The 26,643-nt window shown below is 44.0% G+C and overlaps 1 protein-coding gene across 1 annotated transcript; it reads right to left on the bottom strand.

The window, feature by feature from the left end:
• LOC123997529 (beta-1,3-galactosyltransferase 2-like) lies at positions 1 to 21,434 on the bottom strand. The gene is made up of 2 exons (XM_046301865.1): positions 20,690 to 21,434; positions 1 to 2,427 (listed from the first exon to the last, which is right to left on the bottom strand). Exon 2 carries the CDS (start codon positions 2,028 to 2,030, stop codon positions 729 to 731), a length of 1,302 nt encoding a protein of 433 aa, XP_046157821.1. The 5' UTR covers positions 2,031 to 2,427; positions 20,690 to 21,434; the 3' UTR covers positions 1 to 728.
• Between the last annotated feature and the right edge of the window lie 5,209 nt (positions 21,435 to 26,643).

Raw genomic sequence — 26,643 nt, 5'->3', positions numbered from 1 at the left:
AAGAATTGAATACATTTAATTGTTATTTAATTCATTGCACATTTACTGAAGTGCAGACTCCCCATATTTACTAATGTAAAGCTTTAGAAAATACAATCTCAGTCATTTCCGACAGTTCTGATTTTGAGTGCTTTCACCTTGGTTGTAAATACAAATATATGGCATATTGACAGGTAACCCCTTTTAATTCGTATTTGATGATCATTCTGTAAAGTAAACATTGACAAAAAGGGCAGCATCACATGTCCACATCATAAATATATTCATTATTCTTTTGTAGGTAGTGGTAGTAGTTATTAGTAATGTGATAGATTTCTGTCTTTCCCCCTTTCCCATCCCATGTAAATACTCTTTATGTCATTAATTAGGTCTTTGATAGATTTGGCCCAACAGTTAAAGTGAACTATCTGTTGCATAACAAAACCCCATCAACCACTAGCCTTCTCTCTTTCGCGTTGTGCATGCTTCATATTGCACATAAACACTTCACTGCCCTTTTTTAAAAAGAGTTTTCAACAGGTTTACAATACATAACATCTCTCTCAAATAAAAAAAAATAGTTTTAATCCACCGTACACAATACCAAAAACACAGTGCTCTTTCCCAGGTAGTGTATAGTGCTGAGCTCTCTTTTACATGCCCTTTCAAGACCCAGCCCTTCCTCTAGTCCACTTCCTTCCCATGTCCTCTTCCTGTCCATACCCTTTCCACATGAAGTAGAGGCATCCTCACTGAGGTCTCTCTGCGTGGTACTTCCTGTGTCTATACTTCCCATTCTTCTCCTTGGCCATGTTGATGCAGGCGTTGTGCTTGTTGCTCTGCAGGTGGTTCCAGTATTTCACCAGTTCGTTGGGCTGGAACTGGTGGGAGGTGATGAGGTGGCTGTACTTACAGCTGGAGTAGGACACCCTCCAGTGGTTGAAGAGGAACTCGTTGGGTGGCGGCGTGGGATCGATGCGCAGCTTGGCCAGGCAGATGCCAACGTAAACGTCCTCCAGGTGCAGCCTCCGTATGCTCAGAGATGCCTGGTAGATCCTCTCCGCCATGTCTCCGGAGAACACATACCCTGTCCCCGAGCAGAAGATGGGGTACCTCTCACTAGGGTACAGCTCAGGAGGCATGTACCACTTGCTGTCCTTGTTTCGGTTGGGCGCGTAGCCCCTCATCAGATAGCCAGTGAAGTAGCTCTGTCTGGGCGGGAGCTCTGGCTTCAGCAGCTTCTGGATGAGATACTCCGTGTTGACAAACATGTCACTGTCAGTCTTCATGACATAGCGCGCTTGGGGGCAGTGGCTGGCCACCCAGTTAATGCCCATCAGGGTTTTGATGGTGAGGTTGTAGTATGTGTCCTGGTAGTCCTGCTGAATGATGTCATTGTGGACCCGGTTCTCCTCCTCGATGGCTGTCTGGGTGTATGAGTCTGAGCTACGCCCCAAACCCAGCAGGAAGAGTCGGACGAAGGTCAGGCCCATGGCCACGCTCTCGTTGCCCCATGTCTGCCGGATGGCATTCCTGGCGTCTGCCTGGCCTGGCTCTGCAGCGATAAGCAGCACCAGGAATGGGGTTCTGTCTCTGCACTTGAAGGGCTGGTTGAGGATGTAGCGATAGGGCTGGGCATTGAGCCTCCCTCCCACGCCCATTTCCTGCTGTAAACTGTTGTTGGCACTCATTGAGTTCTCCAGTCCCGTCACGCCCATCATGGCTCCTCCACCACCTCCACCCTCAGACTGCTGGGAGCTGATGTTGAGATGGGGCTTGGGAGGCACGTAGCCTGTCTCCTTCCACAGACTCCGCAGACTCAGGCTCTGGTTTGCTTCGGCCCTGGCCGTGCGGAAGCCCCTGACGGTGTAGGCCAGGGGGTTGTCCCGGGGCCCGGTCCGGCCCGGCAGCCAGTCCTGGTGGCTGAAAAAAAGGAAGAGTGTGAAGAGGAGGGCCAGGGACAGGAGGCCCGCCACGTGGGTCCGGAAGAGTGAGCGCTTCACGGTCCAGGTCATCTTGATGGGGCAGTAGTGCCAACGTCTCCACTGCATGGTGAATCGGCAGGCGGAGGGAACAGGGGGCTGCTGCTGCTCTGGATGGCACGGCGGCGGTCACATTCGATCAAGTCAAACATGTGTTTGCCAATAGCCAGAGGGTTATCTGAGCTGGCAGACACGTGGGAGTGAACCTCCTGGCAGAGCTAGTACGGGATGTACTGTACAAGGCCTCCTGGCAGAGCTAGCAAGGGGATACTTGAGGCCCCTCGCGGAGCCAGTAGTGGGATGCTTGGGTCCCGTGGCAGAGCTAGGACAGTGCTGACTTTGTGGCCATGGAGGCAGGACCCAGGCTCTTCACTGACTCTGCAGACACACCCAGGATCATGCTCCAGGTCTGGGCTCCTTCAAATCAGAGATTGGAGTCACCTCCTCAGTGGATCACCTCTCTTATCTGGGAAGAAAGAACAGAGAAACAGGCTTGGCAAATGTTCAGAATTGTCAATTGTTTAAGTTGTAGAGATCTGACTATATTCCCATGAGGAAGAACAAAGCTCATTTAAAATCATTCAGCTTTGATGTTGTGTTGTATCTCTGCATTTTCCATCTATTCTTAGTGATGGATGATCAAAGTCATTCAGAATGACTTGTCTATTCAAATATAAAACACCTCTGCTGCACTGCATGAGTAATGTACAGTATAATGTTATGGCATTCACCATGGTAACTGCCTTGTGTGTTGTGTATTTCTGTAGATTCCTGAGCGCAACAAAACCTGACACTCACTTCCACATGGCTTGTCTGCATTCTAACCACCCTGCCTGGGGTAGTTTGTTAATGGATAGTGTGTTAAGACAGATTGAATAATGTGAGATCTTACGTACACAATAACTATGACGGAAGATACTTGTCAACATCCTATTTTTCTTGACTCAAACTATAACGATAACGTTAAATTTGAGGAGACGAGCATTTCAAGTGAAACTAATGGACATTTCATATGACGGTCCTTTTCATCTGTTTGGTCCAATCAGAAGCACGCAGAATCTCCCACACAGCTCCCAGGCGGTCACTTCAGTCACTCGTCAATCTTTTGAACTGATGCGAAGCCAGGAAACTTTACTTGTAGCTAACCTCAACTAGAAACAATGTTTACTCTTTCTCTTACTTTCATGTAGGAGATTTTTTCTTTGATCACATAAGAAGCTCTATATTCCTATGTGCGCTGTTATTCATTCATCTGTGTTGTTATTCATTCATCTGTGTTGTTATTCATTCATCTGTGTTGTTATTCATTCATCTGTGTTGTTATTCATTCATCTGTGTTGTTATTCATTCATCTGTGTTGTTATTCATTCATCTGTGTTGTTATTCATTCATCTGTGTTGTTATTCATTCATCTGTGTTGTTATTCATTCATCTGTGTTGTTATTCATTCATCTGTGTTGTTATTCATTCATCTGTGTTGTTATTCATTCATCTGTGTTGCCACTCTTGCCCTGCTGTCCACAAATGCGAGTTGGAGTTGCTTTTTTCCTCTGGGAAAAACGAATGCTATTTGTTAAATATTAGGAGTACAGTAATACTAATTCTCTCCTTTTCAAGGAAAACACTTATCTACCCCCTGGTTATGATAGGGAGAAAATCAGAGCTTGTATTTCCTGTAGCCAAGGCTTTACCTATATGGTTAATTATGTCTGGCATGGTTACAATCTGCCACTATATCAATGTTGTCAGCTAAGGTATATGAGGAGATAGTAGGCTTAGACGGACAAGGCTATCTGAATGTGTATGATGGAAGTTACAGGTAGCCTAAATATTATTTATTAATGCACTGTTATGTGACTAAAATGGCTATGACTAAAACTAGACCAAAATTGTCCACGAGTTTTAGTCGACTGATTTATTACTAAAATGTGACGAAGACTAAAAGGTATTTTAAGACAAAGTAAATCTAAAATAGATGCCAGGACGACTGCAATGGCCGATAGGGTGTAGATGCTAGTGGGGAAGACAGCCAGAGGGATGTGTGTGTGTGTGTGTGTGTGTGTGTGTGTGTGTGTGTGTGTGTGTGTGTGTGTGTGTGTGTGTGTGTGTGTGTGTGTGTGTGTGTGTGTGTGTGTGTGTGTGTGTGTGTGTGTGTGCGCGTACGTGTGAGTGTACGTGTGAGTGTGAGTGTACGCGTACGTGTGAGTGTGTGTGCCTGTGTGTTGTAACTGTTTATGGTACTGCATATGTGTAATAGGGAGTTGTATACAGTACGTGTTACTGTATACGTCTGGGTGCATGTCCGTGTGTAGGGTGTGGCTGTGTACTGGCAACCACCTTCTGATCATTTGAGTTGTGTTTTTCTTTACAGTCTCATACCCATAATTAAAATGGCAGTAAAACAGTAATTACTTAATAATGACCAGCTGTTTTCATTCTTTGTGAGTCATTTGAACAACCAGTGCCATGTTCCGTTCGACATCATTTGGTTCCCTATTTTGAGGAATTCTTTGAAGAACCAACTACATTGTTATTATGGTACATCATTTCTCAATATTTACCAACTAAACAACAGCTGGACTTTAAAATAAAGCCTAGCTATGTATGTATGAAAACTCCAGACAGCTAGACTGGTGAGGAGGGAAGGTGAATGCAGTCATAGGTGGTAGTGGGGCAAACATATCAACAGCCGAGTACCCATTGTCTCCGCGGACTGTTTCAGAGGCCTAAAAAGCAGGTAAACACTAGCTATAACAAGGCAGTAAAATGATCCATATGTCTGGTATGTAAACTCCTTAGGGCTTGTGGACTGGTGATGATGGAGGTTGAATGGGATGGTAGGATGGTAGGGGGGCCTCTTGCATCTCATCAGCCGGGTCTAATGCCAGAGGCGGAAGTATAAATTGCTGGTTTGCACAACATGATGCTGGCTAACACTACTCTGAGCCGCTCTGGTGAGCCTGTGCCATCAGCCCCCCACTGCTCTGCGCCTCGCCAGCCGGGGAGGAGACGCATCTGTCAAAATGAATTTTCAGGGTCCAGCAAGCAGTGCTGCTGGAGCCCCAGTCAGCCGCCGGCAATAACAGCCTTCACCCGCCATTCACCTTCCACCTCCAGCTTATCAATACCTCGCCTGCCTGCCTCTCTGCCTGCCTGGAGAGAGGCCTCCCTGCCAGCTCTCTCTCTCTCTTTGTGTACACACACATACAGTACACACACACACACACACGTTCTCCTGCACACACGTACACACTCAAATGTGCTGACAGATACTGGCAGGAGGCGGCATTTCTCTCCATACAATTGTGACACAAACAGATCCGTTTCTTTCTGTCTTCCATTCGGTTTGTTTATTAGTGGTTGTTGTGTTCCGCCACGTCGGGGAAACACTGTATTTTATTTTGTGTTATGATGTGTGATGCTGTGAGAGAGAGAAAGACAGAGAGAGACAGAGAGAGAAAACGCCAACCACACTCGTCCCAATTTTCATTTTCTTGGAGTGTTTGCCCATTCATCACGATGACTGGGTGGGATGGGTGCACGCTAACCTTTTCAGCAGAATGTGCTTACCCTGCGCAGGCAATTACAGCAGAATGAGTGGGGGCCATGGCTGGCTTTGCTTTAAAGGTTAACAGACTTTACATCAGAGCAAATCCAACGCTCCAAAGGTTTCTGTTGTCGCCTATGCATGGACCTAATTATCAGGAGGCTAATGCAGAGAGCACACACATGCTGGAACAAACACACCCAAATTCGGGAGTGTGCACGCACGCACGCACGCACGCACGCACGCACGCACGCACGCACGCACGCACGCACGCACGCACGCACACACACACACACACACACACACACACACACATATATGCGGGAGCGCACACACATGCACGCACACAGACTCTATCCATAGCAGAGATGTTGACTTGTTGTATGTGGTATGACTACACTGTTGTCTAATCCAGTGACAATTTCACATCACGGATCACACAGGCACACAGTGGCATCACACACATTTCACACACACTCCATTCACATTTATTTCCTTGCCTCCCATCCCAGTCATTCTGCTGGAGCGCACACACATGCATCCCAGTCACACAGACTCATTCATTCCATTAGGAGAGATGTTGATTTGTTGTATGTTTATGACATCCCAGTCACTGTTGTCTAATCCAGTGACAATTTCACATCTTCGGATCAGGCACCAGGCAGGCATCCCTTTGAGTGGCATCCCAGTCATTCTGCTGAATGTGCCACTCCATTCCATTCATTTCATTTATTTCCTTGCCACTCCATTCATTTCATTCATTTCATTTATTTCCTTGCCTCCCATCCCAGTCATTCTGCTGAACGTGCCACTCCATTCATTTCCTGCCTCATTTATTCTGCCTTGCATTTATTTCCTTGCCTCCCATCCCAGTCATTCTGCTGAACGTGCCACTCCATTCATTTCATTTATTTCCTTGCCTCCCATCCCAGTCATTCTGCTGAACGTGCCACTCCATTCATTTCATTTATTTCCTTGCCTCCCATCCCAGTCATTCTGCTGAACGTGCCACTCCATTCATTTCATTTATTTCCTTGCCTCCCATCCCAGTCATTCTGCTGAACGTGCCACTCCATTCATTTCATTTATTTCCTTGCCTCCCATCCCAGTCATTCTGCTGAACGTGCCACTCCATTCATTTCATTTATTTCCTTGCCTCCCATCCCAGTCACTTCCACGCTAGCCACTCCATTCATTTCATTTAGCCTCCCATACAGCTGGTGCCACTCCATTCATTTAATTGATTCTGCTGCCCATTCATTTGTTCCACTGCGTGCCACTCCATTCATTTCATTTATTTCCTTGCCTCCCATCCCAGTCAAAGACTGCATGAAAATATTAGAATCCAGCTAGTGACTGACGCACCTCAAATCTCACCGAGCCTAATGCTAATGCTAATGCTAGCCACCATTTAATGGTGATATGGAATTAAATACCACAGCCTACATGTCCAAATATTCTATATTTAGTTTTTATTTTCTTGGACAGCCAAACTGAGAGCAAAGATTAACATTGTACACAAGTCTTCCAACGTACCAAAGTTCATAGGTCAATATGTTGACCGTGACTTATTATCAGCAATCAGGCCCCTGAGGACTGGAGTTGGCCATCCCTGATGTATATACTGTATTCATAGCTCATCCTAATTTACCTACTACTGAACATACCATTTTCTGCCCAAATGATATGCAGTCTCAACACACCACGTATTTATATTGTGGATTCTGACACATGTTCACTGTCATGTATCTACTGAGGGTTGTTATTTCCTGATTTCTTGCCATGATCATTTTTTGTGTGTATTTCTACTGTATTTGCAAGACATTCTACTGTACTGTTGGAGCTAGTAACACAAGACATTCTACTGTACTGTTGGAGCTAGTAACACAATACATTATACTGTACTGTTGGAGCGAGTAACACAAGACATTCTACTGTACTGTTGGAGCTAGTAACACAAGACATTATACTGTACTGTTGGAGCTAGTAACACAAGACATTCTACTGTACTGTTGGAGCTAGTAACACAAGACATTCTACTGTACTGTTGGAGCTAGTAACACAAGACATTCTACTGTACTGTTGGAGCTAGTAACACAATACATTATACTGTACTGTTGGAGCTAGTAACACAAGACATTCTACTGTACTGTTGGAGCTAGTAACACAAGACATTCTACTGTACTGTTGGAGCTAGTAACACAAGACATTCTACTGTACTGTTGGAGCTAGTAACACAAGACATTCTACTGTACTGTTGGAGCTAGTAACACAAGACATTCTACTGTACTGTTGGAGCTAGTAACACAAGACATTCTACTGTACTGTTGGAGCTAGTAACACAAGACATTCTACTGTACTGTTGGAGCTAGTAACACAAGACATTCTACTGTACTGTTGGAGCTAGTAACACAAGACATTCTACTGTACTGTTGGAGCTAGTAACACAATACATTCTACTGTACTGTTGGAGCTAGTAACACAAGACATTCTACTGTACTGGTGGAGCTAGTAACACAAGACATTTTACTGTACTGGTGGAGCTAGTAACACAAGACATTCTACTGTACTGTTGGAGCTAGTAACACAAGACATTCTACTGTACTGGTGGAGCTAGTAACACAAGACATTCTACTGTACTGTTGGAGCTAGTAACACAAGACATTCTACTGTACTGTTGGAGCTAGTAACACAAGACATTCTACTGTACTGTTGGAGCTAGTAACACAAGACATTCTACTGTACTGTTGGAGCTGGTAACACAAGACATTCTACTGTTGGAGCGAGTAACACAAGACATTCTACTGTACTGTTGGAGCTAGTAACACAAGACATTATACTGTACTGTTGGAGTTAGTAACACAAGACATTATACTGTACTGTTGGAGCTAGTAACACAAAACATTATACTGTACTGTTGGAGCTAGTAACACAAGACATTCTACTGTACTGTTGGAGCTAGTAACACAAGACATTATACTGTACTGTTGGAGCTAGTAACACAAGACATTATACTGTACTGTTGGAGCTAGTAACACAAAACATTATACTGTACTGTTGGAGCTAGTAACACAAGACATTCTACTGTACTGTTGGAGCTAGTAACACAAGACATTCTACTGTACTGTTGGAGCTAGTAACACAAGACATTCTACTGTACTGTTGGAGCTATTAACACAATACATTCTACTGTACTGTTGGAGCTAGTAATATAATAATATAATAATAATAATAATAATAATATATGCCATTTAACACAAGACATTCTACTGTACTGTTACAGTCATGTAACACAATACATTCTACGTATGGGTGGTCCCCAGGATTGAACCCACTACCAAGGCGTTACAAGCACCATGCTCTACCAACTGAGCTACAGGACTACATTCTACTGTACTGTTGGTGCTATTAACACAATACATTCTACTGTACTGTTGGAGCTAGTAACACAATACATTCTACTGTACTGTTGGAGCTAGTAACACAAGACATTATACTGTACTGTTGGAGCTAGTAACACAAGACATTATACTATACTATTGGAGCTATTAACACAAGACATTATACTGTACTGTTGGAGCTAGTAACACAAGACATTATACTGTACTGTTGGAGCTAGTAACACAAGACATTCTACTGTACTGTTGGAGCTAGTAACACAAGACATTCTACTGTACTGTTGGAGCTAGTAACACAAGACATTCTACTGTACTGTTGGAGCTAGTAACACAAGACATTCTACTGTACTGTTGGAGTTAGTAACACACTACATTCTACTGTACTGTTGGAGCTAGTAACACACTACATTCTACTGTACTGCTGGAGCTAGTAACACAAGACATTCTACTGTACTGTTGGAGCTAGTAACACACTACATTCTACTGTACTGCTGGAGCTAGTAACACAATACATTCTACTGTACTGTTGGAGCTAGTAACACACTACATTCTACTGTACTGCTGGAGCTAGTAACACAAGACATTCTACTGTACTGTTGGAACTAGTAACACACTACATTCTACTGTACTGCTGGAGCTAGTAACACAATACATTATACTGTACTGTTGGAGCTAGTAACACAAGACATTCTACTGTACTGTTGGAGCTAGTAACACACTACATTCTACTGTACTGCTGGAGCTAGTAACACACTACATTCTACTGTACTGCTGGAGCTAGTAACACAATACATCATACTGTTTTTGTTTTATTATTTTATTTCACCTTTATTTAACCAGGTAGGCTAGTTGAGAACAAGTTCTCATTTGCAACTGCGACCTGGCCAAGATAAAGCATAGCAGTGTGAACAGACAACACAGAGTTACACATGGAGTAAACAATTAACAAGTCAATAACACAGTAGAAAAAAGGGGAGTCTATATACAATGTGTGCAAAAGGCATGAGGAGGTAGGTAAATAATTACAATTTTGCAGATTAACACTGGAGTGATAAATGATCAGATGGTCATGTACAGGTAGAGATATTGGTGTGGAAAAGAGCAGAAAAGTAAATAAATAAAAACAGTGTGGGGATGAGGTAGGTGAAAATGGGTGGGCTATTTACCAATAGACTATGTACAGCTGCAGCGATCGGTTAGCTGCTCAGATAGCTGATGTTTGAAGTTGGTGAGGGAGATAAAAGTCTCCAACTTCAGTGATTTTTTCAATTCATTCCAGTCACAGGCAGCAGAGTACAGGAACGAAAGGCGGCCAAATGAGGTGTTGGCTTCAGGGATGATCAGTGAGATACACCTGCTGGAGTGCGTGCTACGGATGGGTGTTGCCATCGTGACCAGTGAACTGAGATAAGGCGGAGCTTTACCTAGCATGGACTTGTAGATGACCTGGAGTCTGGCGACGAATATGTAGCGAGGGCCAGCCGACTAGAGCATAGTGACAAAACGGCTTTAGTGACAAAACGGATGGCACTGTGATAAACTGCATCCAGTTTGCTGAGTAGAGTGTTGGAAGCAATTTTGTAGATGACAATCGACGAAGTCGAGGATCGGTAGGATAGTCCGTTTTACTAGGTTAAGCTTGGCAGCGTGAGTGAAGGAGGCTTTGTTGCGGAATAGAAAGCCGACTCTTGATTTGATTTTCGATTGGAGATGTTTGATATGAGTCTGGAAGGAGAGTTTGCAGTCTAGCCAGACACCTAGGTACTTATAGATGTCCACATATTCAAGGTCGGAACCATCCAGGGTGGTAATGCTAGTCGGGCATGCGGGTGCAGGCAGCGATCGGTTGAAAAGCATGCATTTGGTTTTACTAGCGTTTAAGAGCAGTTGGAGGCCACGGAAGGAGTGTTGTATGGCATTGAAGCTTGTTTGGAGGTTAGATAGCACAGTGTCCAATGACGGGCCGAAAGTATATAGAATGGTGTCGTCTGCGTAGAGGTGGATCAGGGAATCACCCGCAGCAAGAGCAACATCATTGATATATACAGAGAAAAGAGTCGGCCCGAGAATTGAACCCTGTGGCACCCCCATAGAGACTGCCAGAGGACCGGACAGCATGCCCTCCGATTTGACATACTGAACTCTGTCTGCAAAGTAATTGGTGAACCAGGCAAGGCAGTCATCCGAAAAACCGAGGCTACTGAGTCTGCCGATAAGAATATGGTGATTGACAGAGTCGAAAGCCTTGGCAAGGTCGATGAAGACGGCTGCACAGTACTGTCTTTTATCGATGGCGGTTATGATATTGTTTAGTACCTTGAGTGTGGCTGAGGTGCACCCGTGACCGGCTCGGAAACCAGATTGCACAGCGGAGAAGGTACGGTGGGATTCGAGATGGTCAGTGACCTGTTTGTTGACTTGGCTTTCGAAGACCTTAGATAGGCAGGGCAGGATGGATATAGGTCTGTAACAGTTTGGGTCCAGGGTGTCTCCCCCTTTGAAAGGGGGATGACTGCGGCAGCTTTCCAATCCTTGGGGATCTCAGACGATATGAAGGAGAGGTTGAACAGGCTGGTAATAGGGGTTGCGACAATGGCGGCGGATGGTTTCAGAAATAGAGGGTCCAGATTGTCAAGCCCAGCTGATTTATACGGGTCCAGGTTTTGCAGCTCTTTCAGAACATCTGCTATCTGGATTTGGGTAAAGGAGAACCTGGAGAGGCTTGGGCGAGGAGCTGCGGGGAGGGGGGGGGGCTGTTGGCCGAGGTCGGAGTAGCCAGGCGGAAGGCATGGCCAGCCGTTGAGAAATGCTTGTTGAAGTTTTCAATAATCATGGATTTATCGGTGGTGACCGTGTTACCTAGCCTCAGTGCAGTGGGCAGCTGGGAGGAGGTGCTCTTGTTCTCCATGGACTTCACAGTGTCCCAGAACTTTTTGGAGTTGGAGCTACAGGATGCAAACTTCTGCCTGAAGAAGCTGGCCTTAGCTTTCCTGACTGACTGCGTGTATTGGTTCCTGACTTCCCTGAACAGTTGCATATCGCGGGGACTATTCGATGCTATTGCAGTCCGCCACAGGATGTTTTTGTGCTGGTCGAGGGCAGTCAGGTCTGGAGTGAACCAAGGGCTGTATCTGTTCTTAGTTCTGCATTTTTTGAACAGAGCATGCTTATCTAAAATGGTGAGGAAGTTACTTTTAAAGAATGACCAGGCATCCTCAACTGACGGGATGAGGTCAATGTCCTTCCAGGATACCCAGGCCAGGTCGATTAGAAAGGCCTGCTCACAGAAGTGTTTTAGGGAGCGTTTGACAGTGATGAGGGGTGGTCGTTTGACTGCGGCTCCGTAGCGGATACAGGCAATGAGGCAGTGATCGCTGAGATCCTGGTTGAAGACAGCGGAGGTGTATTTGGAGAGCCAGTTGGTCAGGATGACGTCTATGAGGGTACCCTTGCTTACAGAGTTAGGGTTGTACCTGGTGGGTTCCTTGATGATTTGTGTGAGATTGAGGGCATCTAGCTTAGATTGTAGGACTGCTGGGGTGTTAAGCATATCCCAGTTTAGGTCACCTAACAGAACAAACTCTGAAGCGAGATGGGGGGCGATCAATTCACAAATGGTGTCCAGGGCACAGCTGGGAGCTGAGGGGGTTTGGTAGCAGGCGGCAACAGTGAGAGACTTATTTCTGGAGAGAGTAATTTTCAAAATTAGTAGTTCGAACTGTTTGGGTATGGACCTGGAAAGTATGACATTACTTTGCAGGCTATCTCTGCAGTAGACTGCAACTCCTCCCCCTTTGGCAGTTCTATCTTGACGGAAGATGTTATAGTTGGGTATGGAAATCTCTGAATTTTTGGTGGCCTTCCTGAGCCAGGGTTCAGACACGGCAAGGACATCAGGGTTAGCAGAGTGTGCTAAAGCAGTGAGTAAAACAAACTTAGGGAGGAGGCTTCTGATGTTGACATGCATGAAACCAATGCTTTTTCGATCACAGAAGTTAACAAATGAGGGTGCCTGGGGACATGCAGGGCCTGGGTTTACCTCCACATCACCCGCGGAACAGAGAAGGAGTAGTATGAGGGTGCGGCTAAAGGCTATCAAAACTGGTCGCCTCGAGCGTTGGGGACAGAGAATAAGAGGAGCAGGTTTCTGGGCATGGTAGAATATATTCAGGGCATAATGCGCAGACAGGGGTATGGTGAGGTGCGGGTACAGCGGAGGTAAGCCCAGGCACTGGGTGATGATGAGAGAGGTTGTATCTCTGGATGCTGGTCATCTCTCATGCTGGTTGTAATGGGTGAGGTCACCGCATGTGTGGGAGTTGGGACAAAGGAGGTATCAGGGGTATGAAGAGTGGAACTAGGGGCTCCATTCTGAACTAAAACAATGATAACTAACCTGAGCAACAGTATACAAGGCATATTGACATTTGAGAGAGACATACAGCGAGGCATACAGTAATCACAGGTGTTGAATTGGGAAAGCTAGCTAAAACAGTAGGTGAGACAACAACAGCTAATCAGCTAGCACAACAACAGCAGGTAAAATGGCGTTGACTAGGCAACGGGGCCGACAGATAAAACAAACAAGTAGAATGGAGTACCGTGATTAATGGACAGTCCAGATTGCATCAGCTATGTAGCCAAGTGATCAGTGTCCAGGGGGCAGTGGTGGATGGGGCAGGGAAGCTGGACTGGCGAGTGTTATCCAGGTTAAAAAACTAACAATGACTAAATAGCTTGTAGCTAGTTAGCTGGTTAGCTTCTGGAGGTTCTTGAGGGTGATCTAAAAATTTAAAATAATAGCGATTCCGTATCACATTGGGTGAGGCAGGTTTCCGGAAGGTATAAACAAATTAAAAATCGGAAAGAGATAGAAAGTACATATGGGTCCAGTGAGTGTTTGGGACGCGGCGATGCAGACCGTTAGCAGGCCTGTGCTAACAAGCTAACAGTTAGCAGGCCGGGGTAAACAAGGTAGCAGTTAGCGGACCAGGGCTAAACAAGCTAGCAGTTAGCAGGCCGAATTAGCAAGCAAGGAGATAGCAAGGGCTAGAGAGTTAGCCTTTGGGGGACGTCGCGATGGGGTGAGTCTGTTTATTCCTCTTCATGCGGTGACATCGATAGACCGGTCGTGGGCCCGGGTATTGCAGCCCAGGAGTATGCTACGGTGGTAAGCACAGGTGCTCTGGCCGGGCTAGCTTCAAGCTAAGTGGGTGGAAACACTAGCCAGGAGTAATCATCCGGCGTTGCGGTTTAGCTAGATAGCTAGTTGTCAAGATCCAGCTGAAAAATGTTCCGTTTGCGGTGGGAATCCGGGGATAAAAAAATAAATAGGTCCGTTATGCTCTGGTTAGCGTCGCGTTGTTCGAACTGGCGAGAGCTTTCCGAGCTAAAGGTTAGCTGATGACCGGTTAGCTGAAGACCGCTAGCATAGCTGGTGGTTAACTGGCAAGCTTCAGTTGAGGGTTCCGGTTCCGAAGTAAATATAAATACTTTAGGAAAAAGTAGCTACATTGGGTGAGGCGGGTTGCAGGAGATTATTTGGAAGCTTAGGTTTAGCAAAATGTTGTTAAAGATATGCGAAGAAAAATATGTAAAAACGAAAAAGAAACGATATATACAAGGGACACGATACGACAGGACGACTTACTGCTACGCCATCTTGTTGGAGTTAGTAACACAAGACATTCTACTGTACTGTTGGAGCTAGTAACACAAGACATTCTACTGTACTGTTGGAGCTAGTAACACAAGACATTCTACTGTACTGTTGGAGCTAGTAACACAAGACATTCTACTGTACTGTTGGAGTTAGTAACACAAGACATTCTACTGTACTGTTGGAGTTAGTAACACAAGACATTATACTGTACTGTTGGAGCTAGTAACACAAGACATTCTACTGTACTGTTGGAGCTAGTAACACAAGACATTCTACTGTACTGTTGGAGTTAGTAACACAAGACATTATACTGTACTGTTGGAGCTAGTAACACAAGACATTCTACTGTACTGTTGGTAACACAATACATTCTACTGTACTGTTGGAGCTAGTAACACAATACATTATACTGTACTGTTGGCATTCTAGCTAGTAACACAAGACATTCTACTGTACTGGTGGAGCAAGTAACACAATACATTATAATGTACTGTTGGAGCTAGTAACACACTACATTCTACTGTACTGTTGGAGCTAGTAACATAATACATATTTCTTGTCTTGTTGGAGTTAATAACACAAGACATTCTACTGTACTGTTGGAGGTAACACAAGGCAATATACTGTACTGTTGGAGCTAGTAACACAAGACATTATACTGTACTGTTGGAGCTAGTAACACAAGGCAATATACTGTACTGTTGGAGCTAGTAACACAAGACATTCTACTGTACTGTTGGAGCTAGTAACACAATACATTATACTGTACTGTTGGAGCTAGTAACACAAGACATTCTACTGTACTGTTGGAGCTAGTAACACAATACATTCTACTGTACTGTTGGAGCTAGTAACACAATACATTCTACTGTACTGTTGGATTTACATTGTCTTGTTGGAGCTAGTAACACAAGACATTCTACTGTACTGTTGGAGCTGGTAACACAAGGCAATATACTGTACTGTTGGAGCTAGTAACACAATACATTATACTGTACTGTTGGAGCTAGTAACACAAGACATTCTACTGTACTGTTGGAGCTAGTAACACAAGACATTATACTGTACTGTTGGAGCTAGTAACACAAGACATTCTACTGTACTGTTGGAGCTAGTAACACAATACATTCTACTGTACTGTTGGAGCTAGTAACACAATACATTCTACTGTACTGTTGGAGCTAGTAACACAAGACATTATACTGTACTGTTGGAGCTAGTAACACAAGACATTATACTGTACTGTTGGAGCTAGTAACACAATACATTATACTGTACTGTTGGAGCTAGTAACACAAGCATTTCACTGCACCTGCTATAACACTTTCAAATCTGTATACGTGACCAATAAACATTGATTTGATAACTGCAAGCCTCGACAGAGTATCGATCGCTCTTTGTTTCATAGTTGTCATTGGCACTCTTTCAAAGGCCTTATGATATTTAATATGGAGCTCCGTGCTGTTTGTATATAGAGGCCAAAACAAAGATGTTGGCAAAACAAAGGTCTCTGGACGGTAATGTATTATTTGACTGTATACCAGACAGATACATACTGCTGACACCCGCCCAGCTGATCATTCAACTAGACTTGTTTTTAAGACACAAATCCTACTATTCGCAGGTACATAAACCATTACTGGGATATGTGTTTTGATAAAGCGTTCTCACGAATCTCCAATATGTGTACACGTTAAGGCCTAGATGAAATCAGATCAGAAGTTAACCGGCGATAGCCGACACCCGCATTGCTGATGTCTGGGCGGTGTTGGAGCTGTCAAATCCTGTGGGCTCCCGAGTGGTGTAGCGGTCTAAGGCACTGCATCTCAGTGCAAGAGGCATCACTACAGTCCCTGGTTTGAATCCAGGCTGTATCACATACGGCCGTGATTGGGAGTCTCATAGGGAGGCACACAATTGCCCCAGCGACGTCAGGGTTTGTCCGGGGGTAGACCGTCATTGTAAATAAGAATTTGTTCTCAACTGACTTGCCTAGTTAAATAAAAATAAAATCCAACAAGATCTAATAGTTTCCTTTTCAAAATCCTATCCTAGTCTATTTTTGATGCATTAATTCAGCGTTGTTACAGTGTTAAATGTTAACCATTTAGGTATTCATTCTGAGTAGTTAAGGTTAGGACTTTGGTTCGCCCAGTGCTGGCCAATCATTGTTCTTATTTTTTATATCTACGTTCTCAGGACCTTTTCAAACATCTGGAATTCAAAAGTCTCTTTCTAGTGATCAGGCTGGTCAAATCGGATTACATCTCACATTCCAGTGTTCCAACTTGTAAACGAGGCTGCGTGGAATTTCTGTTCATGCGACTCCGTGCAGCCAATCGCAATGTCCACTTTAGGTATAATGCCAGGAGCCTCTTCTGGATTTGACAGCTCTAACACAGTTCCACCTCCGACACCACCAAAACAACTGCTATGCGGATGTCGGCTAAAGCGGATCTGATTTAATAGAACCATAAGACTGTAACACAATGCTATGGCTGCATGCCCCAACTGTTACATCTAGACTCATTCAGAGTCAGTCTGAGGCAAAAGCATTGAGCAGTTAACAAAGTTAACACAGTTAACACTAAACTTTAACACACGCTTAGGAACATGCCGTTGTTCCTAAGAATAGCTTTAATGGTCTTTCCATCCGGTGCTGGCTTCTAACAGAAATAACTAAACTACCATCGAAAGTCTTCATCTCCCTCCTCCGTGTGTGTGTGTGTGTGTGTGTGTGTGTGTGTGTGTGTGTGTGTGTGTGTGTGTGTGTGTGTGTGTGTGTGTGTGTGTGTGTGTGTGTGTGTGTGTGTGTGTGTGTGTGTGTGTGTGTGTGTGTGTGTGTGTGTGTGTGTGTGTGTGTGTGTGTGTGTGTGTGTGTGTGTGGCTGCTCCAGAACGGGTCTAAAGGAATTAGTGAAATCTCATGCTGTACCCTCAGACTCCTTCGCTCTCACATATAATGGCTTTGATTTGAATCTGTTGTCATGGTTATAAATAACTTAGTGGCTTGTTATTACCATCATCCTTTTAGAGTGGAACTACCTTTACAGCCACGTTCAAGTATTGTAGGTCTATTGTAAGCACTGGGCACAGACGTCAATTTAATGTTTATTCCATGTCATTTCATTGAAATGACGTGGAAATTACGTTGATTCTACCAGTGTGCCCAGTGGGGTGTATTTGAGAATGATTGAATTTACTCTTCCTTTGTAGTTTTCCATTCTGTCCTCTGTCAGTTGAGTTCTCAGGTTCCTATTAAGATATTCAATTTTTTTTAAACATAAGGAATGTCCTGGGAATTGCAGACTATGCTTCCTTCAGAGTGAGGATTCTTTTAATATGAGGTGCTGGTAAATGTACACCTTCACTCTCTTTCACCACTCAATGGACCTGGAGGATCTGGTGAAGACCTCTCTCTCTCTCTCCGGTTAGACCGGGTTGTGAATGGGTTAATGTTACTGGGTAGACAGGGTTGTGAATGGGTTAATGTTACTGGATAGACAGGGTTGTGAATGGGTTAATGTTACTGGTTAGACCGGGTTGTGAATGGGTTAATGTTACTGGATAGACCGGGTTGTGAATGGGTTAATGTTACTGGATAGACAGGGTTGTGAATGGGTTAATGTTACTAAGATAGACAGGGTTGTGAATGGGTTAATGTTACTGGAAAGACAGGATTGTGAATAGGTTAATGTTACTGGATAGACAGGGTTGTGATTGGGTTAATGTTACTAAGATAGACAGGGTTGTGAATGGGTTAATGTTACTAAGATAGACAGGGTTGTGAATGGGTTAATGTTACTGGAAAGACAGGGTTGTGAATAGGTTAATGTTACTGGATAGACAGGGTTGTGATTGGGTTAATGTTACTAAGATAGACAGGGTTGTGAATGGGTTAATGTTACTGGGTAGACAGGGTTGTGAATGGGTTAGTGTTACTGTGTAGACAGGGTTGTGAATGGGTTAATGGTACTGGATAGACAGGGTTGTGAATGGGTTAATGTTACTGCATAGACAGGGTTGTGAATGGGTTAATGTTACTGGGTAGACAGGGTTGTGAATGGGTTAGTGTTACTGTGTAGACAGGGTTGTGAATGGGTTAATGGTACTGGATAGACAGGGTTGTGAATGGGTTAATGTTACTGCATAGACAGGGTTGTGAATGGGTTAATGTTACTGGGTAGACAGGGTTGTGAATGGGTTAGTGTTACTGTGTAGACAGGGTTGTGAATGGGTTAATGGTACTGGATAGACAGGGTTGTGAATGGGTTAATGTTACTGGATAGACAGGGTGTTTCTACACTTCATGGCCGAGGCGCTGGTCAAATCTAGGCCAGGCCACCCGAGCCTCCCTGCACACAAATCCTTATCTAATGTACTCACCGTCATATCGGATGCCTGCTTATCAAATCATATTCAGAACGTAGCAACTCGGAGGGATTTTGTGATATTGTGATACTGTAATACTGTCTCATCAGTTAAACTGCTGTGTTGGGATGTGTGTGCGTGTCTCATCTGTTAAACTGCTGTGTTGGGCTGTGTGTGTGTCTCATCAGTTAAACTGCTGTGTTGGGATGTGTGTGCGTGTCTCATCTGTTAAACTGCTGTGTTGGGCTGTGTGTGTGTGTCTCATCAGTTAAACTGCCATGTTGGGCTGTGTGTGTGTCTCATCAGTTAAACTGCCATGTTGGGCTGTGTGTGTGTCTCATCAGTTAAACTGCTGTGTTGGGCTGTGTGTGTGTCTCATCAGTTAAACTGCTGTGTTGGGCTGTGTGTGTGTGTCTCATCAGTTAAACTGCCATGTTGGGCTGTGTGTGTGTCTCATCAGTTAAACTGCCATGTTGGGCTGTGTGTGTGTCTCATCAGTTAAACTGCTGTGTTGGGCTGTGTGTGTGTGTCTCATCAGTTAAACTGCCATGTTGGGCTGTGTGTGTGTGTCTCATCAGTTAAACTGCTGTGTTGGGCTGTGTGTGTGTGTCTCATCAGTTAAACTGCCATGTTGGGCTGTCTGTGTGTGTCTCATCAGTTAAACTACTGTGTTGGGATGTGTGTGTGTGTCTCATCAGTTAAACTGCTGTGTTGGGATGTGTGTGCGTGTCTCATCTGTTAAACTGCTGTGTTGGGATGTGTGTGTGTGTCTCATCAGTTAAACTGCCATGTTGGGCTGTGTGTGTGTCTCATCAGTTAAACTGCTGTGTTGGGATGTGTGTGCGTGTCTCATCAGTTAAACTGCTGTGTTGGGATGTGTGTGCGTGTCTCATCTGTTAAACTGCTGTGTTGGGATGTGTGTGTGTGTCTCATCAGTTAAACTGCCATGTTGGGCTGTGTGTGTGTCTCATCAGTTAAACTACTGTGTTGGGCTGTGTGTGTGTGTGTGTGTCTTTTTCACGATGTGCTTTAAAAAGGAGATCCTATCAAAGTTTCATAGTCCAGGGGACCGCCCCATGAAGAGCCAAACCCCATGCATTTTAAATATCCACCTCAGCAATTAGCTTTCCCGATGCATCTGGGCTGGTGTGCCAACTTCCCAGTCAGTGGGATGGACATGATGCATGGGGTTAGAGACAGTGTTAATTGAATTGGATCAATGAGATCTGCCCGGCGTGCCAGCATCAATCATTGGATCAGCCAGGTAATGTTTTTGAGAGGTCTGGAAACAACAGAGCTGTAAGCCTGGCTTTGTTGAGGGAAGAGGATGGATGTGAGAGAGAGAGGGGAGGATGGATAGATGGATGTGAGAGAGAGGGGAGGATGGATAGATGGATGTGAGAGAGAGAGAGAGAGAGAGAGAGAGAGAGAGAGAGAGAGAGAGAGAGAGAGAGAGAGAGAGAGAGAGAGAGAGAGAGAGAGAGAGAGAGAGAGAGAGAGAGAGAGAGAGAGAGAGGGGAGGATGGATAGATGGATGTGTGAGAGAGAGAGAGAGAGAGAGAGAGAGAGAGAGAGAGAGAGAGAGAGAGAGAGAGAGAGAGAGAGAGAGAGAGAGAGGATGGATGGATGGATAGATGGATGTGTGAGAGAGAGGGGAGGATGGGACAGAGACAGGAGGATGATAGAAAGAGAAGACTGGATAGGGGGAGGTTGAGTGCCAGAGCCGATGAAACATGTAGTACTGTACATACCTCCTCCTGCAGCTGGCAGACGGACTGTGTGATTGCTGGTGCCGTCTGTCGGCACACTCGGTACGCCATCACTGTTCCTCTTCTCTGGAATCTGGGGTAATGTACTCTTCCACCCTGTCTGCCTAATGGATTATTGTTGGCGTAACATCCGTCCATCTGTCACAGTGCATTCCAGAGGGTCCGTCATCTCCTCTCTTCCTCTGCGTCACCAAGCCTTTTGGGTTTAGGGCTCTTTCTCTCCTCTATTCCTCCTCCCCTTTCCTCTTCTTGATCCTTGGTCTCAGTTATGCACTACAGCCCCCCTCTCTTTTTTCCTATGTCTCCAATGGTCTCTCTCTTCTCTCTCGCTCTGTCTCTCTTCCTCTCCCCACTTCCCTTTTGCAATGTGTCCGAAAATAAAAGGGAATCCTTCACCTTGCCTTGTGTTTTCCGTTCTCTGCTCTGGTGTGCATGTCTTCTTCTCAGGATGCTCCGCTAAAAGAAAGCAGTAAGAGACAGCAGAGCTGTGTTGATAGTGCTGTGGCTAGTCCCGCATGTTGCTAGGCAGTCTGACGGAGAGAGACAGAGAGGGAGGGAGCACTCATGGTTTCTGAAAATGGCTGCAGAAGAACATGATCCTGAGTCTAGAGGAAGAAAACATTCCTCCCTCTCTCTTCCTTTCACTTTCTCTCTCCCTCTCTCTGTCCAGCTCCTGTCCTCTCCTCTCGGCTCTGCTTCGTTGTTTTGCAGCAGGAGGAGAATCAGCCGCTGTAGTATGGAGGCAGAGGAGGGGGGGGGCATCCCACGTGACCCACTTAGAATTCACTCTCCCCTTCTGTCCGTCCTCCCCGTACCAACCCATCCCCCTTTCTCTGAGTGAAAAAAAGCGATTGAACTGTGCGGGCTTGGTGGATGGAGAGAGTGAGAAAGAGAGCTAGAGAGAAGCGCCAGTGGTTTCTGGTTTTATGATTACAGATGTGATGTTCAGTGTTGTGCAACCTTTGAGGATCTTTTTAAATATGAAAGAAAAACAGGAACAGGGTACGCTGTGTTAATTACTAGTCAATGAATAATGAACTCTTTGTTTGGTTTGTTTGTTATATTTCCATATATCCGTATGTTTCAGATGACACAGACCTAAGGGATTCAGAAAGTTCCATATGTTTATGCATAGTACATGAGGCAAGAAACATCAGGCTAGAATGCTGGGACTGTGCTGCTGCTCCAGTTTCAACTGTTCTGCCTTATTATTATTTGACCATGCTGGTCATTTATGAACATTTGAACATCTTGGTCATGTTCTGTTATAATCTCTACCCGGCACAGCCAGAAGAGGACTGGCCACCCCACATAGCCCGGTTCCTCTCTAGGTTTCTTCCTAGGTTTTGGCCTTTCTAGGGAGTTTTTCCTAGCCACCGTGCTTTTACACCTGCATTGTTTGCTGTTTGGGGTTTTAGGCTGGGTTTCTGTACAGCACTTTGAGATATCAGCTGATGTACGAAGGGCTATATAAATAAATTTGATTTGATTTGATTTGATTTGATTTGGGATACAAAGGGTGTTCCTGTACTGTGTGATGGACTGTTGTTCTGAGAAAGGGAGTTCCTGTACTATGAGATGGACTGTTGTTCTGAGAAAGGGAGTTCCTGTACTGTGTGATGGACTGTTGTTCTGAGAAAGGGAGTTCCTGTACTGTGAGATGGACTGTTGTTCTGAGAAAGGGAGTTCCTGTACTGTGTGATGGACTGTTGTTCTGAGAAAGGGAGTTCCTGTGCTATGTGATGGACTGTTGCTCTGAGAAAGGGAGTTCCTGTACTGTGAGATGGACTGTTGTTCTGAGAAAGGGAGTTCCTGTACTGTGAGATGGACTGTTGTTCTGAGAAAGGGAGTTCCTGTACTATGTGATGGACTGTTGTTCTGGGAAAGGGAGTTCCCCTGCTGTGAGATGGACTGTTGTTCTGAGAAAGGGAGTTCCTGTACTGTGAGATGGACTGTTGTTCTGAGAAAGGGAGTTCCTGTACTGTGTGATGGACTGTTGTTCTGAGAAAGGGAGTTCCTGTACTGTGTGATGGACTGTTGTTCTGAGAAAGGGAGTTCCTGTACTGTGAGATGGACTGTTGTTCTGAGAAAGGGAGTTCCTGTACTGTGAGATGGACTGTTGTTCTGAGAAAGGGAGTTCTGTGTGATGGACTGTTGTTCTGAGAAAGGGAGTTCCTGTACTGTTCTGAAAGGGAAAGATGGAGTTTGAGAAAGGGAGTTCCCCTGCTGTGAGATGGACTGTTGTTCTGAGAAAGGGAGTTCCTGTACTGTGTGATGGACTGTTGTTCTGAGAATGGGAGTTCCTGTACTGTGTGATGGACTGTTGTTCTGAGAATGGGAGTTCCTGTACTGTGTGATGGACTGTTGTTCTGAGAAAGGGAGTTCCTGTACTGTGTGATGGACTGTTGTTCTGAGAATGGGAGTTCCTGTACTGTGTGATGGACTGTTGCTCTGCTATCATCACCTTTGTCTCTTTCTTTTATTTTATTTTCTTTGTCACCTCTCTTCTCCTCTCTCTCTTTACTCCATCAAACACCCCTGAATCCAGGAAGACAGACAACCACACCATATCAACTTCATGCAGCACCTCAATTAAGCACAAACAATCTTATCAACACTACTGTTCATGAATAAGTCAAAATCGAACACATCTTTGTTTCCTCACACACATTTTACCACTTGACAACCTAGTGAACCGTCGTTGTCTGATTCTTCACATACAGTAACTCTGTGGTGCAGTAAAGTAGTCTACTGGTCTACAGGAGAGCGGTGTGATGCAGATGGGTTCCTCTCCATGTAAAGTGAGTGAGCCACAAGGAGCAGGTTTCTGCAGTGGCACTGGGCCAAAGGAACACTGGAAATATTGTAAGGTATCTCCGCGGCATGGTGGAGGGACTAAATTATTAATAGGAGGCCTCTGGTTGACAGCACTGCTTTGGAGATCATTAACTGCAGGTTGACGTTTTTTGTCATGAATCTTGTCCTGGAGGCAGAATTGAGTGATTTCCATTAGATGGGCCAGCTGCAAATTCAAAATTGACTCTTTGGTAAAACATTTATGAAAACAAAAATAATATTTTTAAGGTTAGGGACAGGCATTAGGGTTACCAGTGTGGTTAAGGTTAGGGTTAGGTTTTATGACTTTGTTGCTGTGACTGCTCTGCAATATTCATGACAAAAAACACCAACCTGCCCAGTAGTCCTGCTACCTGGCCAGGGAGAGAGTATTTATCAGAAGAAAGCAATGCTGTGTGGGTGATTGATTGCTCCTTAGCTGCTAGGTTACAGGCAGTGCCTCGGTGCATTAATATCATGTGGCATCTATTAGATAGGTGACTTCCTGGATGCGTCTGGCTTGGCTGGCCAATGAAAACAGCTAGCTTATCAAAATTTTAAATTGTCATCATTAACTGTCTGCACTCGGGCATTACACTCTCACACAGGTGCTCTCACACTTTCGTTATAGCTTGTTTCTTTCACATAAATGCTCACATAGGCTGTTGTACATTAGAAGACGTACCGACACACCAGCTTGCTGAGCAGTCACGTTCTGGTCATTTATTTGATTTGATTGATCTGATTTGGTCATTACACATGAAGCTGCCTCAGTTGCAACTCAACATTAGGCTACATATTTAAATGTGCATTATACAGTATCTTCAATTAGCAACAGTTAATCTAGATTGAACCAAAAATATATATTTATGGAGTTGAAATCTGGACTCCCCCCACTAGCATATCTGAGGCATTGTATGAAAAAACGTAGCTACAACAGCTTTTCTTTTTTTAGTGTCTTCTTCCTCTGGAGCTCTAATCCACCTGTTTGAGCCTTGTGTCTTCCTGGGTAGAAGCAGTAATACAGTGTTTACTAACATAAGGTCAGAGGAGGTATGGCTCAGACAATAAGGCTACACGCTGTCAAAAAACAACAACAACTAGTGCCAGGGACCAAATGTTATAGCTAGTTCATAGACCGATCTCAATATAGACTAAATCTGTTTTTTTGAATGGTGAGTCTAAGTCATGACCATTCATTTTCTCTGCAAAGCAATAAGTTAAAATACAAATGGCCCTAAAATTTACAATCATAACAATCTGAAAACACCTTTTCATTTGAATAAATTCCAATTTCTATGCTTTCTGTCATGGCAATTTCTCTATATTGGCCAAGGCTGAAAAGAACTGTCCAATGAAACAGCAAACAATGATGTTATTCTATCTACTTTTTAAACATTTAAACATCAACATTTTCCCCAAATGTTTATACTTCAATTGTTGGCTTTGTTCTAATTCTCTACAAAGTGCTTTATTTTTATGGGTTTCTTTAGTAGACTTCACATCCATTCAGTTTGTTTCTCTCTCTGACATTACCTGAGGACCAAAGACCGTTAACTTGACTTCCTGTAAAGGCGTTAAGGTGGTGCAGTTGCAGATGAAATGCGATGTGTTATTACTTCCCTTTAAGAGTGCAGATTCAATATCCTGTAGCACAGCCTCAAGTATGGTGTGGTCTCAGAATCTCTGTGTCCTCAGACTTGTACTGTAGATGTCTCAGAATCTCTGTGTTCTCAGACTTATGCTGTAGATGTCTCAGAATCTCTGTGTCCTCAGACTTATACTGTAGATGTCTCAGAATCTCTGTGTCCTCAGACTTATACTGTAGATGTCTCAGAATCTCTGTGTTCTCAGACTTATACTGTAGATGTTTCAGAATCTCTGTGTTCTCAGACTTATACTGTAGATGTCTCAGAATTGCTGTGTCCTCATACTTATACTGTAGATGTCTCAGAATCTCTGTGTTATGAGACTTATACTGTAGATGTTTCAGAATCTCTGTGTCAGCCTTAGATTCTTCATCAGAGACACAAATTGAGCACTGCCAGGCAACACAAAACAAAACAAAAAATGTGTGTGCAAATTGGATTCATTTAATCAATACATCAATGTTTATTCTGTGAAATAGTACTGTGAATACAGTAATTTAGTCTTGTTAACATGTTTCTGATAGTTGCTCAATTAAATTCTTAGAAAAAATTACAGTTTCAGTCTTAAACTATGCAGAAACACCTTTCTCAAGCATAATCATAGAATAACTGACTAGAGATTCCAAGCTCCCAGGTGTAGCCTGTGTGTACTCGGGAGCAGGGTTCTTTGTTGAAATTCAATTGATCTATGTTATCGTAGGAAAAACTAGAATGATTTCTACTGTAAGTCTAGCTTCAGAACCTATCAAACTGTTACTCTTGTCTGGGTTTTTATTTCCAATATATACGGTACTTTAAGATGTGTATCTCTATAGCAAGTGTGGAAAAACAAATTGGATCAATCTGCTGTTAATTATATGAAGTACATTCAGATTTTATTCCCCTCCTCTAGCTGCCTCTCAGTCTCTGTCACATGGGACTTTTTAACATCAAGAGAAGAGAGGAAAGAAGACAGACTTTATTATGCTAATAGAAGGACATGTAGGACAGAGCAAAGCATCTCATATTGTCAGCAGGCTGCAACAATAACAAGCTCAGAACACTATTGTATGGTGGCCTCAATGTGACAAGCCTTTTTCTCATTTTTATCAAACCTTTGACTATATCCCGGAGGAAGTGAATTTGTTGATAGGAATATATGAATGGTATGTTTCGTTATTATAGACTTTCTCCTTGTCATAATGTAACATGCATATTTTCCATATTTAAAATCATACAAATCCCTAAATATCTGTCAGAACCTTTCCGTACTTTTTTCCCCCGTATGATCCGTTTCTTCACTTCCTGTTTAGAGGAATCACAGACTCAAGCTTAATCATACCGCAGTCCCCATTGCTCATTATGTTCCTGAAAAACAATATCATGGGAAAGGTACACAATGTATTACTGTATAAGTTACACTTGTCATAACACTTACTATGGCCTCACAAGTTATATTGTCAGTTCCTGTCT

The sequence above is a fragment of the Oncorhynchus gorbuscha genome, linkage group LG15 (assembly GCF_021184085.1).
Source record: "Oncorhynchus gorbuscha isolate QuinsamMale2020 ecotype Even-year linkage group LG15, OgorEven_v1.0, whole genome shotgun sequence".
Lineage (NCBI taxonomy): Eukaryota > Metazoa > Chordata > Actinopteri > Salmoniformes > Salmonidae > Oncorhynchus > Oncorhynchus gorbuscha.
Note: the sequence above shows the minus strand (reverse complement) of the source record. Positions and strands in the feature narration are given on the sequence as shown.